Source organism: Pipistrellus kuhlii, unplaced genomic scaffold (assembly GCF_014108245.1).
Source record: "Pipistrellus kuhlii isolate mPipKuh1 unplaced genomic scaffold, mPipKuh1.p scaffold_m20_p_3, whole genome shotgun sequence".
NCBI classification, from domain to species: domain Eukaryota; kingdom Metazoa; phylum Chordata; class Mammalia; order Chiroptera; family Vespertilionidae; genus Pipistrellus; species Pipistrellus kuhlii.
The window spans coordinates 29,931,319-29,951,201 of NW_023425529.1; the positions used below are offsets into that span (position 1 = coordinate 29,931,319).

Sequence of the window (19,883 nt, forward strand, 5' to 3'; positions counted from 1 at the left end):
TTTGAAAAAAAAAAAAGTGTTTGATATTACAAGTCTAGCTCTTGAAAGTGTAAAAGTGACTTTACTGCTGTGGGTGAGAGATGGGTAGGGTGAGGTGGTGCATAGGACTATAGAACAGGTTGAATGACATTTACAGCACCCGTCTCAATTCAGGACTACTAAGTGAAATCTCAAACTGCTTTCTTCCTCTGACCCTTGCCCTTACTCCCATGTCACTTCAAACTGCTTCTTCTGTGTAGTTTTTTTCTTTTTTTCATCAGAATATGTTGTATGCATTTTCTAAAACACACACACACACACACACACACACACACACACACATCTAAAGCAAAAGCTGTATCCGGATTCAGCTAGGGTGCAGGTCTACCCTGGGTTATCACATCGGCTTCCCATCAGGGGAATACAGTGGAGGTGTATTCCATGTGCTCTGGCAATGTCCTCCTGGGGCGATCAAAAAGGGGACATGTTGGCATAGACAGCAAAATCATCCTCTTTCCAGAGAGCCAGGTTGATCATATTGGAATATATGGCATCCGCATGGCAGGAAAGCGCCAAAGATTTGTGGAGAAAGTTGGTCTGGTGCCTCAGTTGTTTCTTAAAAAATCGCGCCTCCGTTTCTTCAGGGCCTTGGATGAGGGCCACTACTCCAATGAAGCCACAAACAGCCATGGCTGCTGTGCCAAAGCTGCTAAGTTCCTCAGGTGTAGTCTCTGGCCTGAGGGTGCTGATGTCCTCCCCACAGAGCAATGGTGTGGGGATGTCCAGGGAGGCATTGCTGGCTCTGGAATCTGACCCTCTGGTGGGATTCACTTTGGGATCTGCTTGAGTATTACCTTCTCTTGTGATTTGAACACAGTAATTCATATAACAATCACTTGTACTAATGCTAAACATTTACTTAGCCTTTGCAGTAAGGATAATGTATACACATATAAAAACCATCTTTGCTTCAAATCCTGGGTGGGAGGAAAAATAGTTTTCCCCTACTCCTCTAGATGGTAGAAGCAAAGAGTGCTTAGAAGTGTAAATGGAAGATAGATTCATTTACACTTGATTGCTAAATGCCTATGTTAGACCATGTTCTATGACCTGACAATCAGCAGTAAAAAGAACCATATCCTAGTTGGGAGTAGTTTCCCTCTTAATGGTGAAAGACAGAAAATAAAAATACAAACATATGTTTAAAATGTATATTTAATAAATATAATGGGTGCTGTAAAGAGAAATAAAGCACAGGTAAGATGAGAGAGTGAAGGAGGTGCTATTTTATTAATATATGATGTAGTTAAGCCTCAATGAATAGGGCCAAGTAGAAAACTGGATTAAGAGGGAGCTCATCAGTGCAAGTATCTGGAAAAGTGTTGTAGGCACAGGGAACTGCAAAAGGCCTGAAAAGGGCGTGTATTTGATATATTTGAGGCATAGCAGAGGAGGCTGGTGCGGATGAGCAGAATGAGCCACGGGAAAAGTAATAGGAGATGAGGTCGGGGAAGTAGCCAGCAAACACATCAAGCAGATCAGACTGGTAAGACTAGATTTTATTCTGAGTGATATGGGGAAACAAATGCCTTGCTCTCACCCTTTAAATGCCTCACTTAATTGCTGGATAGAGACTACTAGAATGTAGAGAAGAAAAAGTGAAAGAAGCTTCCAGAAGGACAGGTAGGAAGCTATGAAAGGAAACCAGTTGATAGAGAAAAGGGTGGCCTGGACCGAAGTGATAGAGGAGGAAGAATGAAGAGGTCAGATTTAGAACTAGTTGAAGGTTAAAAACAAACAGCTGATGATTGGATGGGGAGTATGAAATATATCACAGAATGTTGTATTTCCAAACATCTTAAATATTATGAATATATGCAAAGGTGAAACTATATTTGCCTTTGATGTTTCTTCATTCCAGGAAACCAAAAGATCAAGAAAGGCATGTAAGCCCTCTCTGCCTTTAGTAAGAGGAGACATCTCTTGAAGTTGTTAAACAATTCTTCCTACTTTGTTCCTAGAAGGTATAATACCCAGTTAATGTTACCTTGGTATATAGTGACCCCTGTCTGCAGCAATGTTGTGTAGAATAAGCTATCAAGACATTGGTGTAGCATAGGAAAAAGAGTATTCAACTTGGACTCAGATGTGGGTTTGAGTCTCAGTTCTCTCAAGAGCAAAGTCTACCCGCTTAACTCTTTGAGTTTTTTCCCTGTAAAATGGGAATTACTTTAACTAATTCAAAGAAGACAATGCTTGTGACATTCTCTATACTAAAGTATAAGCTTACCAAGATTTTGAAGTCTAGGACTAGTTGTAAGTCTTCATGTTACAGTCAGCTGGGTGATATAAATAAAAGACTCACCATATTTTTTTTAAAATTAAAAATGTGAAGATTTTGCTGATTTAAAAAAAAATAGAGCTTTATGTGTGTGTGTGTGTGTGTGTGTGTGTGTGTGTGTGTGTCTGTGTGTCTGTGAAACTTGGGAGATCTGGCCGGGCCAAGACATCGAATCTCATTGTCCTCCCAGTACGTCAACCCTCTCCTGAAGGTCCTCAATAAAATAGATTGGTCCTGCCTGAAAAAATAAAAATAAAAATAAATAAGTAATACTGTATTCTTTTATTTAAAAATCTCCATTCTTATATAAAAATTAAAGTACAGAAGTGTGGAAAGCTGTCTTCAGGAGTCTCACCCCCGCCATAGCCACTCCCTCTTAGTTTGCTCTTTATCCATCCAGAACCTGTACTGTATATTTAAAATATTTTATACAAATGGAAGAATTTGATCTATAAATGCATTTTAACATTAAAAACTTAGGTATCGTGGACCATTTCCCACGCTAATAGATTTGTATCCACATGGTTCTTTTTAAGGCTGACATCAGTACTTCTAAAGTCTGTCTGCATATTAGAGTTACTTGGGGAACTTAAAACAATAAAACACCAATGCTCAAAACACACCTAGAACAATTGATCAGCATCTCAAAAGGAGGGGCCCTAAACCATTTTTTTTAGTATCTTCTGAGGTAATTCTAATGTTCAAATAGGATTAAGACCCATATGTCTAAATAGTATCCTATATTGTATAAACCATAATATATTGAACCAGTACTGATTTCAGAGAGGAAGGGAGATGGAGAGAGAGCTAGAAGGAAACATTGATCAACCATTGAGCCATACTGGCCAGGCTAACCAATACTGTTTTTATGGATATTTAGGTCTCAAAGTACATCCACATACCTGGATATTTGCATATTGTCTATTTACTATGCTTGTGAATAGATATACTTAGTTCACTTACTTTTTATAAAGAAATTAGTTTTGATTAATAGCTCAGACAAAAAGTCATTGGATTAAGCTAGGTTTTAAGTATAATAAAAGCCCATTATTAAAAACACCTTAATATTTAAAATTGTTCTACACAAGAACTGGTTATATAATTTGTAATGCCCATGCAAAATGAAAATATGGGGTCCTTGTTCAAAAATTATTAAAAATTTCAAGATGGATAGCAGAGCATTCACCAAGCATAGGGCTCTTCTAAGTGCAAGACACATGCCTATGAAACCAGTTTTGTTTCTACAATATGTTGGGATATTTGCTCATGAAGGTTGAAGTAAAGATTTTTATCATAGTAAATGGTTGCACATTAACTTCTTTTCCAATTAAAAAGTTATATAATTCTTAGGAAATCCTTTGTACACAATAGTACTTGCTTTACTCTTTAAAAAAAATTGTATTGATTTTTAGAAAGAGAGAAAGGGAGAAGGAGGAGAGAGAGAAAAACATCAATGTGATGTGAGGGAAACATTGATTGGCTGCCTCCTGCATGCTCCTTGCCAGGGATCAAGCCCACAAGGGGGGCATGTGCCACAACCAAGATTAGAACTGGCAACTTTTTGGTGTACGAGACAATGGCCAACCAACTGAGCCACATGGCCAGAGTATGCTTTACTCTTTAAACTGCATGAACCAGTTATTATTACTGCCTGTTGACAGCATTGCAAATGATTTTTTAACATTAATAGAGAATGAAGTTTATTGTACTTGATGCCTGGGAAAACAATAAGTGTTTTTCTGGCTCCATCAACTCTAATCATATCTACCTACTTTATTCTTAGAGAAAGAGAAAACAAAAGACAGCATAGGAAGGTAAACTGAGGACCTAAGTCTCTTAACACCTTACTCAGAAATTGAGAATTCTCTGAATGCAATTTTTTTTTTGTTTCTAAATTTCTATGGTATAGGCCTTGTACTTTATTATAATAAAATATACAAACTCAAGAGAGGAAAAAGTGGCTGCTGTACTGACTCTGAGCTTAGTTCCTATGGCCACCATTTAGATTACACCTTCTGAAATATAACTCAATCACAATGGTCCTGAGGAAGATATTATTGTTTCTATTTTCCTTGAAATTGAAGCTCAGGGATGTTAGGTGAACTTGCCCAAGATCACACACACAAAAAAGCAAAGCCTGAGTTCAAACTCCATATTCATCTGACTAAAACGCCATACTTTTCATCTTAAAAATAAGAGAAGATAAGACACTATGTGAAGACAGAAGCAGAGATTGGATTGATGTGTCTACAAGCCAAGGAATGCCATTAATTGCCAACAATCATCAGAAGCTAAGAGAGAGGCATAGACAGATTCTCCCTCTGAACTTCCAGAAGGAACCACCAACCCTGCCTACACCTGGATTTTGAAGTTCTATCCTCGCCATTTCTAGGCTGTGTGAGCCTAATACAGTTAGAACAGTGAGAGTATAAATCTCTGTTGTTTTAAGTTTGTGATATTTGTTACAGCAGCTGTAAAAAAATAATACATCTAATACTTCTTCTTTGGAACAATAATGGATAGTAAGAGGCCAGAAGAGATGAGAATGGTGATTATTACAAACACTTCTCCCTGCCCTAGCTAATTTGGCTCACTGGGTAGAGCATTGGCCAGAGGACTGAAAAGTCCCAGTTGGATTCAGGTCAAGGGCCCATACCTCAGTTGCTATCTTCCTCCGGTGAGGATTAACAACACACACACACACACACACACGTCAACAAATGCTAGTCCCTATCATGCTATTCCCCCCCACTCCCACCTCAACCCCATTCCCATCACATACTGATTGATGCCCATGCGCACTGAATGCTCATAGGTAGAATACCCTAGGACACCTGCATACTTCTGTTCCACCGGTTGTATGCTTACCAAGAGTCAGTTGTGTTTGTTCCATGTTGTTCGTATTATAATTTTGTACTTTGATTAAATATTATACATACCAGCTGAAAAAAAATAGGGAATAATTTTTTTTAGTGTATTTCTTTATTGATTTCAGAGAGGAAGGAAGGAGAGAGATAGAAACATCGATAATGAGAGAGAATCATTGATTAGCTGCCTCCTGCACGCCCTCTACTGGGGATCGAACCCGCAACCCAGGCATGTGACCTTGGCCAGAATTGAACCTGGGACCCTTCAGTCCACAGGCTAATTCTCTTTTCACTGAGCCAAGCTGGCCAGGGCAAAATAGGGAATAATTTTATTAAGGATTGTATGTTAATTCATACTGGGGGTGGGGGTGACTCATGAAAAAGAATGACCATTATATTCTAAGTCCTGATGAATAGTGACTTTGTAATCCTAAACTGACCTACAAAGGAGCTAACCAAATCACTAAAAACAGTTCTATCCAATGGGGACATAATACTCATTATACGCCAATATTGTACCCAGATGTTTGTCTATATTAACTGTATTAGGCTCACACAGCCTAGAAATGGCGAAACCAAGTTTTAAAGTCAAGTATCCTTATTTTAAAAATCTTTATTGTTCAGATTATTACAGATGTCCCCCGTCTCCCCGCCTCTCCCCAATACCTCCCTTCCACCTGGTTCACATCCCATCCCAGGCCCTTGTCCCCGGCTTACCTACCCTCCCACTGTCCTCATCCAGTATCCTTTTAACTATCAGATACTGCCTTCCCCTTGGAATGTGTCACTTGCACTAGCTGAATACATTCTTTAATGCAAGAACCTGTAGATAAGCAGCCATTGCAAAAGAGCAGGGCTCTAGGGTAGACCCCTGGCCCTATGAGGTCCCGCCCATACCACACCTACCCTCTGTGAGAGACATTTCTCCCATCCCTTAGGATCATTGTTTGCAATTGCCTTTGGACTGACTGCTTCGATATATTTTTTAAGCGTTTTGCTTCCTTTTCATGACTGTTTTTTCTTTTCTGTGGTGCACTTCTGACCCCGGACCTGATTTCCCAGGCCCACGTGTATGTGTTTCTGCAGCCCAGGGGCGGGGCAAAGCGGGCGAGCATGCGCGGTAGCGGCCTCAGGCCTGCCCCCTGACCAACGGGAGCGCGCTTGTCCTGCCCGCGCATGCGCGGTAGCGGCCTCAGGCCTGCCCCCTGACCAACGGGAGCGCGCTTGTCCTGCCCGCGCATGCGCAGTAGCGGCTTCAGGCCTGCCACCGGGAGCGGGGTCACGCTTGTCCTGCCCGCCTTGCGGTCCTCGCAGTCATGGCGGCCGCGTCGCTCCCCGCGTGGCTGTGTCTGCAGCCGGGGGCCAGGGCCCTGCGTGCCTTCTCCACCGCAGTGTCTCCGACCACTCTCCCCGGGAAGGCAGGCCCGCGTGAGTGTCTGCCGCGTCCCCTCCGGGCCCTGGGGGAGGTGAGAGGGGCGGAATATCCGATCCGTGAAGGCCGCCGAGGTGGAACCTGCGCCGCCCCGGGGAGGCCGGGGTGTCCCTGTCCCCGTCCCCGGGCCGGGGCTCGCCTGGTGGGAAAGCCGTGCCTGTGGGTGTGCCCGCTGCCCGGGTGTCGCCCCATTCCTAGCCGCGAGTTTCTGCGCCGTGGCCTCCGGGCGCCACCAGCCTGCCCGCCCCTCCCTCCCTCCCTCCGGGCCCCGCGCGCCTCGGTGTCCGCCCCACGGTCGCCGGCACCTGCCGCTAGTGACTGTGCTCGGTAACGTTTCCAGAGCGTGTTGAACCTCGATTTTCTCGTGGGTTAGGGAAACATATAGCTGCCCCGGGACAAACTGCGGCTCTGAGTGCCAGGCCTAGCCATGCCGCCAAACGGGATGACCTTCATTCAAACACACACCCAGGTGACCTTCACCCAGAGACGGCAGGGATGCCCGGCGCCGTTCTCGCCCCGGAGGGATCGAGGGAAAAGGACGTTTGTTAACGCAGACGGTTCAGTGCGAGGTGCCTAAGAAGAAGCGAGGATGGGGTTGTGTAGGAGCATTGGGGAGGAGCACGGGAGAAAAGCTCCGTCCTTTTACACCTGGTGCTGTCCGTGCTGCCTTCTCGAAGATCTCTGATCCTCATACTACTCACAGCCCACTCAAGGCCACCGTCTCACTTCTGCAACTACACCACTTTCCTTTACTATTTCCGCTGTTGCTCCCTACATTGAATTCTCACAAAGGCCAGAGTGAGGCATTCAAATAGCAAATCTTATCTTGCCACTACCTTATTCAGAAACCCACAGGCAGTTCTCATTGCTTTAAGATAAATGATAAATTCCTCAGTGTATCATATAGACTTAACACGTCTTTTAAAAAAATATATTTTATTGACTTTTTTACAGGGAAGAAGGGAAAGAGATAGTAAGAAAGAAACATTGATGAGGGAGAAACATCAATCAGCGGCCTCCTGCCCATCCTCTTCTAGGGATGTGAACCTGGGACCCTTCACAGGCCTATGCTCTATCCGCTGAGCCAAACCGGTTGGGGCTTACCACGTCTTTTTAATTTTTCATTCTATAAATACTTGATTCCTACTGTGTGCTAGGCGATATTCTAGATACCGGGATAGAGCAAAAGCCCTTTACCTCTTGAAGTTTATATACTTTGAGGGTAGTCAGACTATAAATAGATAAACAATGTCAGCACAATGTTAGGTAGTGATTAGTGCTTTGACGAAAAATAATTCAGGATGTTGAGGTTGATGAATTGGAGGACGAGTGACCATAGGGTCGGATAAGATAGTCTGTCTGGAAAGATCTCACCTCCTTGGGGAAGTGACAGTTGAGCAGAGCGCAGGTCCATGCTGAGATGGGGAAAGAGCATTGTTGGCACAGGCAATTGAAAGTGCAGAGGCCCAGAAGTGAGAAATATTGTAGCTTATGGGTGTGGTCAAGGAACAGAAAAAAAGGTCTGCATGGCTGGAGCTAAGTGGGCAAAGAGGAGAGTTCTAATATAAGAAAGGTAAGCAATGGCCTGATCTTGTAAAGACTTAAGGCATTTGGCTTGGCTTGTATTTTAAGTTGGGGATCACACTGGAAGAGGGCAGTGATGCTGTGTGGAGGGAAAGAGTGGAACTCGCAGACCAATTTGGAAGTTGCTGGAGTACAAATGAGATGATGGTGATTTGGATTGAGGTAATTGTGGAGTAGATAGGTTGTTGTGGTTGAATTTGGGACACATTTCGAAGGTAGAGCTAATGGAATTTATTGGTGGATATGATATGGGGCTTGAGGAGCAGTATCCAGGAAGCATGTTTGATTTTTGTCGTGAATAATTGAATGAATCGCAATACCACTTACAGGGATTGGGAAGACTGGAAGAAGAAAATCTAAAGCTCCGCCAATGATGCATTATATCTGAGATGTCTATCAAATATCTTCAGTCTCTTTTCTCAGTGCACACTCTGTTCTGCTCAGAAGTTTTAACCGTATTAAATTTGTTTACTTTGATTTTCCATCTTCTCTTTCTCTAGAACATTTTTTCTCACTTGCCGGTTCCCAGGGCTGCCTCCTGTTCATCCTTGACATTTAGCTTAAAGTCAACTTCTTCAGGGAACTTCTTCCCCAACTATTTGGTCCCCTGCTGTATGTTTCCATTAATATTTATCGTTGTTTATTTATTGAAATTACTTGTGAAATAGTTCTCTTATTTTGATAGACTCCATTTTGTGGGAATAAGAACTTTGTTTCTCTTGTTCTTTGCTGCCTTCCTAATTTCTAGTACACAGTATCACTCTAAAACTTTTGAAGGAATAAAGAAATACCACTGAGGGATGAATAAGAATTTGTTACATGAAATGAGGTGGGGAGTGGAAGGGGACAGAAGTCCAGCAGATGGGAGGGAAGCATATTCTAGGCAGAGAACATAAAGTTTAGAAAGACTAAAAGGAAGTTCCGTGTAGTTATGAGGCCTTGTGAAGGGGAATGAGGCTAGAGATGTGAAGAATGTGATGTGAGGTTCAGAGTCTGAAGAGTCTTGTGTGCTGTGCTAATCTCACAACTCTTGGTCCTTAGTTTTCTTGGCCATACACGACTTCTAGATAAGGATAATGATAGTACTTACAGTTCTTGTGAAGAGTAAGATTAAATGAGGTAATGAAAAGGATTTAGCACAGCATATAGCATGTGAAAGTGCTCAATAAATATAGCTATTATTATTTTGAATAGCAAAACAGTTATTTAGAGAGGCATAAAATAATATTTTAAAAGGTGTATATTGTTGCTGAAACCGGTTTGGCTCAGTGGTAGAGCGTTGGTCTGTGAACTGAAAGGTCCCAGGTTTGATTCCGGTCAAGGGCTTGTACATTGGCTGCGGGCCCATCCCTGGTAGGGGGTGTGCAAGAGGCAGCTGGTCGATGTTTCTCTCTCATTGACGTTTCTAGCTCGCTCTCGCTCTCGCTCTCTCTCTCTCTCTCTCTCTCTCTTCCTCTCTGTAAAAAAATCAATAAAATATATTTAAAAAAAATAAAAATAAAAGGTGTATATTGTATGTAAGTAATCTGCTTCTACAGTTATGTAATTTATTAGAAATGGCTATGATTTTTGTTATTATAGCATTGGCAGTTCTAATAATAGAAAAGGGAAAATTTAATGATTTTCTTTTTGTTATTGTTGTTGGTAGGAAAACCAGAATAATTCCAAATATGAGCAGGTATACTTAAAATTAAAACCTTTCAAACCATTTATCTTTAAAGACACAAAATACTTATTTCTAACTAGATATTTTAACTTGGGGAAGTGAGTTTATTTGACTATGAACTTTAGAATTAATTGAAAGTTTTTCTTCATATGATGATTTCATATTATAATAACTAGAATTTTCTTAACTATTTCTGACATTTCATTTTCATTAAGATGATTTTAGTCTCTGAGTTTACAGAAAATGGATTATTGATTCTTTGTTACGGAATACTTTAAATTGTATTCAGATCATGGGAACACGATCAGTTGAGTAAATTTATGTTATAAAATTATCTGTAACTATTGTGTTGTCTTTTAGGTACAACAGAAAGAACATCCAGATTGGAAAGGCCATCAAGAAGAAAGGTGAACGATTAACATACTCTAATATATACTATTTTAATGGTTTCTGAAGTTCTAAAGTGAGGAAGACATTCACGTTGAGGCAGGAGGGTACATCCCAAGAAAGGTTCATAAGGGGATGTTCACTTGGTGACTACCACAGTCTTGACTCTAGTCTTGGTCAGGTCTTTGTCAGTACCCTGAGAATGGATCATCTTTGCGAGACGGACTCTCCCACATATTCCCAGGAAATAGGTACCTAAGCCAGAATTTAGAATTATTTTTGACGATGCTTTTAATAGTCATGTAACCTGGGATATGTGCATGAATATTACTATTTTGTTCTCACTCTGTGGGCATCTCTGTGGAGGAATCTAAATTATAAAGTTACCTGGCATGGAGTCAAAACACAGGCATGTTAATTGGACATTAAATGGCATCAAATTATAATTGTCTAATGTAGTCATTTTCATAGGAATATTACTAGCTTCAGGACATGCTACACTAGTATTGCTCAGGTGGATATTGCCAAATTTTGCCTCTTTAAACCATGTGCTGGTCATTCCCTTAAATTGAGTATATTATAAACTAGAGGCCCAGTGCATGAAATCCGTACATGAGTAGGGTCCCTAGTGCCTGCCTGCTGGGGCCTCTCTTCGTTTGCATGGCTCCCCCTGGTGGTCTGCACACGTCAGAGAGAGAGAGAGAGAGAGAGAGAGAGAGAGAGAGAGAGAGAGAGAGAGAGAGAGAGATTGTGATTGACTAAGCTATCATGTAGTTATTCCCTGGGCCTACAAGGTATGTAATTTCTTATTATGTGTTTATTCATTTAGTTTCATCTTAATTTACTTATTTCCAAGTTCTCGATGTCACCTCATAATGACCTCCATAAAAGGAGTTTTAAAAATTATTTCAAAATATATTGTTATTCACCTCCTTCATAAATAAAATGTAAAACCTTTGCTGTAAGTCTTTGTAAATAAGTAAGATAGATACACTTTTAGTGATGGAAGTCTTATTAAAGGGGATAGCTCTGTTGCCCCAGAGAGTTTGAGAAAACAGTACAGAAATATTTAGGTAGATTTGGTATTTTTCATTTGAACAGCAGCAACTTTGTGGGAGGTCAGATTTTACCTATGTTCAATTCTGCTAGTTTTTCTCTTAATTGCATGCTTTCTTTTGCTTTAAAATTTAAAATATTTAAAATACTAAACTATTTTATGTTTCTTAGGCACTACCTCCTAGGACAGAGAAAATGGCTGTTGACCAGGACTGGCCTAGTGTCTACCCTGTTGCAGCACCATTTAAGCCCTCTGCAGTACCTCTTCCTGTTCGAATGGGTTACCCAGTAAAAATGGGGGTGCCCATGGCAAAGGAGGGAAATCTAGAACTTTTAAAGGTAAGATAAGTTACTGATTCTTTGGCTAAGACCTGTGTTCAAATAAACAGTGATCCTCCTCCCACTGCCCTTACACCTCTTATACTTCCAAGGTTTGGTGTATAGCAGCTTCTTGTGTGTTTTTTTTTAAATATGTTTTTATTGATTTTAAAGAGAAAGGAGGGAGAGGGAGAGAGAGATTGAAGCATTGATGAGAGAGAAACTTCAGCCTCCCACTGGGGATCAAGCCCACAACTTGGGCAATGTGCCCTGATCAGGAATCAAACCAGTAACCTCTTGGTGTATGGGTCAACTCTCAACCACTGAGCCATACCAGCTGGACTTGTGTTTGATTTAAAAAATTTTCTCAGGTAATAATGAATGCTATATTTTGATTATCTGTGTGTGTGGGGGGGGGGGGGGGGGGGGGGGGGAGAAACACCTCAAAAGAATCCTAGGCATTTAAGAATGTAACTGCCCTAGCTGGTTTGGTTCTGTGGATAGTGTCAGCCCACAGATTGAAGGATCCTGGGTTCAATTCCAGTCAAGGGTGTTTTCCTCAGTTGCTGGCTACAGGCTGGATCCGTGGCCCCAGGTTGGGGTGGGTACAGGAGGCGACCAATAGATGTATCTCTCTCACATCAATGATTTTCTCTTTGTGTCTCTCCCCCTTCCTTCCATTCCCTCTAAAAAGCAATGGGAAAATGTCCTCAGGTGAGGATTAAAAAAAAAGAGGAAGAAGAATGCCATTAATTGGTTCTATGGTTTCCCTTTGGCTTTTTCTTTTCTACTAGGGCCCAGTGCACGAAACTCATGCATAGGGGAGAGGTCCCTCAGCCTGCCTGCACCCTCTCCGATCTAGGACCCGTTGGAGGATGTCTGACTGCTCGTTTAGGCCCGATCCCCTGGGCCTGAACTGGCAGTGGACATCCCTCTCGCAATCCAGGACCACTGGCTCCTAACCACTTGCCTGCCTGCCTCTGCTTGCCTGATCGCTCCTAACTGCTCTCCCCTGCCAACCTGATCACCCCTAACCGCCTCTGCCTTAGCCTCTGCCACTGTGGCTTTGACCAGAAGACGTCTGGTCTAATTAGCATATTACCCTTTTATAGTATAGATTGTATATTTTCTGTATTGTACCTTTCAAATGGAACTAAGAAAAGTGAAATAATGTAATTTGAGATTGAGAATGAGGGGGGATGAAGGTTTTACTTTTAATAGAGAGATTTTTAAACTTTCTGTTCAAAAAAGTATAATATTATTTAATATTATTGTTACTGTCCTTAAACTTTATTGCTTGAAGCAAAATAGGTCATATTAAATGCCTCCACAGTGTTTATAAATGAAGTTTTTAAAGAAAATATAAATATGCTAAGTCTGGGAATGCATATCTTAGATGGTTTCCTTTTACATGCCATGGAATTATCATCAACAAACTTTATCATTAAATGAGAGTCTTTTTGGAAAAAAAAATTTTTTTTGCTGAAAGATGATGGTAAAAAATGAAATGGTAATATGGAGAAGGGGTTATCTTCTGCTGAAGGCAGAGGTAAATGAAATTTGGAAATGGGAATGTTTTAAGAAAACAAACATTGCAGAAACAAATGTTTCCTTCTAGTGAAGGAGAAGTGAACTTAGTTTAAAGAAAAGTCTTCAGAAAATAATCATTGCTGAGAGAGGGTAGCAATATGTTTGTAATATTGCTACTGATTGTGAATGGCATTTTAATAAACATAGGAATCCAAACATTTAATGTATGCCATCCCTTTTAAGAATCACCTGTAGCCCTAACTGGTTTGGCTCAGTGGATAGAGCATTGACTTGTGGACTGAAGGGTCCCAAATTTAATTCTGGTCAAGGGCATATCCCCATTAGGGGATGTGCAGGAGGCAGTTGATTGATTTTTCTCTCTCATCGATGTTTCTAACTCTATCCTCTCCCTTCCTCTCTGCAAAAAAATCAATAAAAAATTTTTAAAAAATCACCTGTATACTTACTTCATCCAGTGAAGTGGTTCATTTCTAGTCAATGCCATTAGATAAGTTTATTAACTGAGTTAATATATGCAAAGTGCATAGAACAGTACATATATAAATGTTATGTAAGCATTAGCTGTTATTTTTTCCTTTTATGATTTTAAGATTATATATATTTTTGGTTCAGAAATACAAGTATAGAAAAATTTCATTTACTATTTTCTCTTGATTAAAATAAACATTTTCTGATCAATACTTAAGATTCTTTGCAAAATGTTTGGAATAACTTTCTGCTTGTTCAAATCTTTCTTTCCAAATGAGTCTAATTAACTAAAATTTCTCTTAAGTTGCTTAACATTATTCAAGAAATATATAGTAAATGTAATTATTTATTTGAAGGAATTAAATCTCTGACTTTTCCTGAACTTCTAATTGGCCCTGTGAATGATTAGGTGGGCTCTTAATAGATCATCATATAGTATATATTACCAACTTCATTAAATTGTTCAGTTAAGGTTTGCTAGCTTCATTCATTCATTCAGTTCTAAAATGTCTATTAAGTTCAAACTGGAAAATGTATCACAGAGCTATGTAATCCTGGGGAATTAGGATGATTAAATAATGATCCGTGCCCTTTCAGTTCTATAAGGGAAATGTGTACACCTGTAGATTCATGGCAGGAAGAATACTATATAAATGATATTAATTTTTTCCACTGTTGTCATTTTAAAATACTTGGTACTGAATCATATTTCAAGGAATTTCCTTTTTGTTATTTGTTGATCTTCACCTGAGGATATTTTTTCCATTGATTTTTAGAGAGTGGAAGGGAGAGGGAGAGTTAGAGAGAGAGAACCATCATTGTAAGACACATCTGTTGGTTCTCTTGCACATGCCCTGACCTGGGCCAGGGATTGGACCTGCAGCGGAGGTACGTGCCCTTGACCAGAATTGAACCTGAGATCCTTCAACCCACAGGCCAACACTAACCACTGAGCAAAACTGGCTAACGCAGAAATTTATTTCTTGAATTCACAACACCTGTGACAATTAATATTATAAGAAACAACCTCATTTTATATATGATAAGTCTTGTTGAGCTTGTAATTTAATTGTATGAGCACATTGTCTTTTTTCATGGTTTTAAGACAGTTGGCTAATTTGTCCTTTAAATTTCTCTACTTTAGATCCCCAATTTTTTGCATTTGACTCCTGTAGCAATTAAAAAGCATTGTGAAGCTCTTAAAGGTAAGTGGTTATTTTGTAACATAATTGTAACATAACACAAAATTAATGTTACATATTTGTAACATAACACAAAATTAAGAATCTCATTTCTAATGATAAAGGGGTTGATTCATCAAGAGTATACAATGTTTATAAATATTTTTGCACCCAACATTGGCACACCTAAATATATAAAGCAATATTAACAGAACTAAAGGGAGAAATAAACAGCAATACAGTAATAGTAAGGAATTTCACTACCCTACTTTCAATAATAGATAAGTCATCCAGACAGAAGAAAATAAGGAAATGTTGGACTACACATTAGATCAGGTGGACATAACATTTATGGAACACGCTATTCAACAGCAGCTGAATATACTTTCTCCTCAAATGCACATGGAAATTCTCCAGAATAGAGAGAATAGATCATTTTAGGCCACAAAACAAGTCTTAATAACTTAAGAAGACTGAAATCATTAAGCAATTTCTCTGACCATTGTGGTATGAAACTAGAAATCAATTACAAGAAGAAAACTGGAAAATTCACCATTACCTGGCGATTAAACAAAATGCCCTGAGCAAACAGTGGGTCAAAGAAGAAATCAAAAGAGAAATGACAAAATATCTTAAGATAAATGAAAATGGAAACACAGCATACCAAGCCTTATGAGATTTAACAAAAGCAGACCTAACGGAAATTTATAGCAATAAATGCCTAGATTAAGAAACAAGAAAGATCTCAAATAACCTAATTTTACACATTAAGGAACTAGAAAAAGAAAGACAACTAAGCCCAAAGTTAGTAGAAGAAAGGAAATAGCAAAGATCAGAGTGGAAAGAAGTGAAATAGAGACTAAAAATGACAATAGAAAAGATAAATGAAACTAAAGCTGGTTTTTTGAAAGGATAAACAAAATACACAAGCCATAAGCTAGACTCACCAAAAACAAAAGAGAAAAGACTCAAATAAAATAAACTTATAAATGAAAGTGGAAACATTTTAACTGATAACATAGAACTACAAAGGATCATAAAAGACTACTGTGAATAATTAATTATACACCAACAAATTGGAAAATGTAGAAGAAATGAATACCTAGAAACATTTAAACTATCGTGAGTGAACCATGATGAATTAGAAAGTCTGAACAGACTGATTACTAGTAGGAAGATTGAATCAAATCAAAACCCTTCCAGCAAAGAAAACTCCAGAACCCGATAGCTTTATTGGTGAATTCTAAACATTTAAACAAGAATTAATACCAATTCTCAAACTCTTCCAAAATATAGAAGCAATATTAACAGATATTTCAAATCTATTTTATAAGGCCAGCATTAACCTGAATCCAAAGCCAGACAAGAACTCTGCAAGAAAGAAAATTACAAACCAATATCTGATGAATATAGATGCAGAAGTCCTCAACAAAATAGTAGCACACTGAATTCAATAGTACATTAAAAGGATCATACACCATAATTTAGTCGGATTTATTCCAGGGATGGAGAGATGGTTCAGCATTTGCAAATCAATGCAATAACACCACATTAACAAAACAAAGGATAAAACTTATATAATTATTTCAATAGATGTAAGAAAAACATTTGATTAAATTCAACATCCTTTGATGAGAAAAATTCTCAACAAACTACCTCAACATAGTGAAGGCACAACTAATATTATACTCTGAGTAAAAAACTGAAAGCATTTCTTCTAAGGTCAGGACAATACAAGGACAAGTCACTTTTATTCAACATTGAAATTTTAGCCAGAACATATAAATAAGAAAAAGAAAGATATCCGAATCATAAAAGAAGTAAAGTTGTCTCTAATTGTAGATTACATGATAGTGTATATAGAAAACCCTAAAGACTTCACCCAAAAACTATTAGAAGTCATAAATTCAGTAAGTCACAGGATACAAAATCAATTGTATTTCTATATACTAACAATAAACTCTCAGAGAGATAAATTAAGAAAATCTCATTTACATAAAAAAGAATAAAATACTTAGGAATAAGTTTAATCAAGGAAGTGAAAGATCTATGCATCAAGATGAAAGAAACTAATGAAGATACAAATAAATGGGTAGGTAGTCTGTGCTCGTGGATTGGAAGAATTAATATTGTTAAAATGCCCATACTGCCTCTATAGATTCAGTAAAATTCCTATAAAAATTCCAATGGCATTTTTCATAGAAATAGAAATAAACAATACTAAAATTTGTGTGGAACCATAAAAGAACCTGCACAACCAAAGCAACCTTAAGAACAATGATTTCAAATTGTATTACAAAGTGGTCATAATTAAAACAATATGTTTGTTACTGGTATAAAAAAACAGATCATTGGAACAGAATGAAGAACCCAAAAATAAACCCACTCATGTATGGTCAATTAATTTTTATGACAAAGGGACCAAGAATATACAATGGGAAAAGGATAGTCTCTTCAATAAATGATGTTACGAAAACTGGGTAGCTACATGCAAAGGAAAATCAACTCAAAATGAATTGAAGACTTGAATATAACAACTGAACTATCTTCCACATGCATGGAGCTAAGGACAAAACTTTTTTTTTTTGCTCATGATTTTATGTATGCTCTTATAATAAGTACATATTCCAATTTAATTTCTGATCTCATTTTCATTGGACTGTATCTAGAATAAGCAAATTTGAATTGTTTTAGATTCACTACTATTAGTGATTGAATGTATAGTTTAATTTAAGAGTTAGTACCTTTGTGCCCTAACTGGTTTGGCTCAGTGGATAGAGCATCAGCCTAAGGATTGAAGGGCCCCTGGTTAGATTGCAGTGAAGAGCTCATGCCTGGGTTGCGGGCTGGATCTGCAGTAGGAGGTGTGCATGAGGTAGCCGATAAATGATTCTCTCTCATCGTAGATGTTGCTTTCTTCCCTCTCACTTCCTCTCTAAAATCATTGAAAATATATATATTTTTAAGAAGGTATTAGGAAAAAGAGATAAAGAGGTCTTGAAAAGTAGGAATAATTATCTTACTCTTGAAGTGAGAAAAGAAAAAAAATCTCTTCTATCTCTTTTCATTTATATAGTGTTCTGTTTTGGGACATTAGGGTGATTTTCAGTCCCTTTAGGTTATATGTTTTTGTATCTGTTGGTGCCTGTTTATTTGCGTGGGGCTTGCTGAGGCAGGGCCAAACATGGCAAGGATCTCCCTTTTCCGTGTCCAGCATGGAGAGAGAGATGAATGAACTGGTCCTAAGTGGAGGCGGCCAGGGATTTAGAAATAAAGAAAGACGACACAGAGATAGATTTAAAGCTGGGAGGTGGGTGGGCTGCCATTCTGTCTGCTGGAGAGGCAGGAAGACAACTCCGACCCCTCAGCGCACTTACTTTATATCCCCAATACCAGAAAGTAACACCAAAACTTAGGATCAAAGGAACTTATTTGCATTCTTACGTAGGCCCTAGCATTCCTATTGCTTGTCTGAATTTACATATCTAGACCCGCCCCTGCCGACACTTGGGCTTGATATGAAGGCCAGGCTGATCACACTTTCTGCCATCTTGGGGAAATGTGTATCCCAGCCTAGGCTCTGCCAGTTGTCTCGGACTCTGCTGACAATTTAAAGGAAAATGCGCCTTCCCAGGCAGCCCTCTACAGGCATTACAGTGACACAAATTTGTGCTCATTGAAACAAATCATTTATCACTTTTTTAATCCTTTGTAAGTCTAGGTGACAAATGCATTGCACTGATAAATTGCGTTTTTAAAAACATTATTTTTAAGTATGCGTTTGTAATTTTGATCGTTGTAATGAGATAGTTCTAAAGTGCTTTATAGTTTTTAAATGTAAGGCTTCCGTACAGCACATTCAGAAGAGTAGCATTATATTATATTTTACAGTGCTTTTGAATGTTTTAATCTTTCCTTAATTTTGCCTTTATACTTCTGCCAGTTTCTGGATGTAGATTATATCTTCTAAATAACTCAAAGGCTTTTCAAATATTTCTTCTCAGTTTTCTTTCAAAGTAGGTCAGTTTAGATTTTATATCTAACTTGCAGATGGAAAATCTGAAGTACAGGAAAGTTAGGTAATTTACCAAAATTTTAATAATCAGTGGCAGAAGTTAAGTAAAAAACCAAGGTTTTCTGAAGTCTAGTCATTACTCTACCTATCAGATGAATAAAGGCTAATAGAGGCCTATTAGGTACTTTCCAGTTGGCTGCATTCTTTTAAACATGTAATCAGGCCATTTAATAGAAAGGCTGTAATTATCATCTGGTGATTGAAATGACTTATTCAGAGTTTTAAAAAAAGATTCAGTACAAACTCAGTAACTCATAAAATTCCCCAAACTAGTCTCTCTCATTAAGTACTTGCTAGGCAGTGTTGCATCTTATAGTGTAAGATGTTGGAATTAGTCCATGATAGGAATGAAATTACCTTAGTAATCTTATTTTTGTTTAAATGTCAAATTGTTCTTTTTTTTTTAATCCTCACCTGAGGATATTTTTTCATTGATTTTTAGAGTGGAAGGGAGAGGGAGAGACAGAGAGAAACACCAATGGTAAAGAGACATCAATTGTTGCCTCCAGCATGCCCCCCACTAGGGCCGAGAGCCTGCAATCAAGGTATGTGCCCTTGACTGGAATCAAACCTGGGCCCTTCAGTCTGTAGGCTGACACTCCACTGAGCCAAACCGGCTAGGGCTCAAATTGTTCTTAATTGCAAAGATATTCTCTTTCCCTTTCAGGTGTCTGAGTATTGATCTTTCTTAAACAGAGTGTTTAGAGAATGGTATGAGCTGTATATTCTTATTTGTTAACATATAGTTAGTCCCAGATCTTGGAAAGTCTCTCTAACCCAAAATGACATTTTGCTGACTCTGCTATTAAAGCTTAAAAAGGAGCTAAATAAAATACTTACTCTAAGAATACTGTGAGCTTGAGGAAAGTGTTGTGGCAAAGTACCTTTCACTGTTCCTTAGACCATCGTCTAGAAGAGCTCCCATGTGTGCCTATGATTGTGACCACTCTCTCTTGCAGTCTGCTTTTCTGGAGAAAG

At 38.9% G+C, this 19,883-nt stretch overlaps 1 protein-coding gene across 5 annotated transcripts in view; it reads left to right on the top strand.

The window, feature by feature from the left end:
* The first annotated feature begins 6,411 nt into the window (after positions 1 to 6,411).
* The window catches only part of MRPS35 (mitochondrial ribosomal protein S35), a 29,327-nt gene continuing 15,855 nt past the window's right edge, over positions 6,412 to 19,883 (top strand). For 4 of the 5 annotated variants that reach the window (XR_006742812.1, XM_036454990.2, XM_036454994.2 and 1 more), the window contains exons 1-5: positions 6,412 to 6,615; positions 8,704 to 8,815; positions 10,230 to 10,276; positions 11,484 to 11,651; positions 14,794 to 14,854. Coding sequence is in view for 4 of the 5 variants with exons in the window: in XM_036454990.2 (XP_036310883.1) it covers positions 6,427 to 6,615; positions 8,704 to 8,815; positions 10,230 to 10,276; positions 11,484 to 11,651; positions 14,794 to 14,854 (577 nt within the window). In the remaining variant the exon portion in view is untranslated. The remainder of the gene's footprint in view (positions 6,616 to 8,703; positions 8,816 to 10,229; positions 10,277 to 11,483; positions 11,652 to 14,793; positions 14,855 to 19,883) is intronic. The other variant, XM_036454992.2, reaches the window with a different exon arrangement.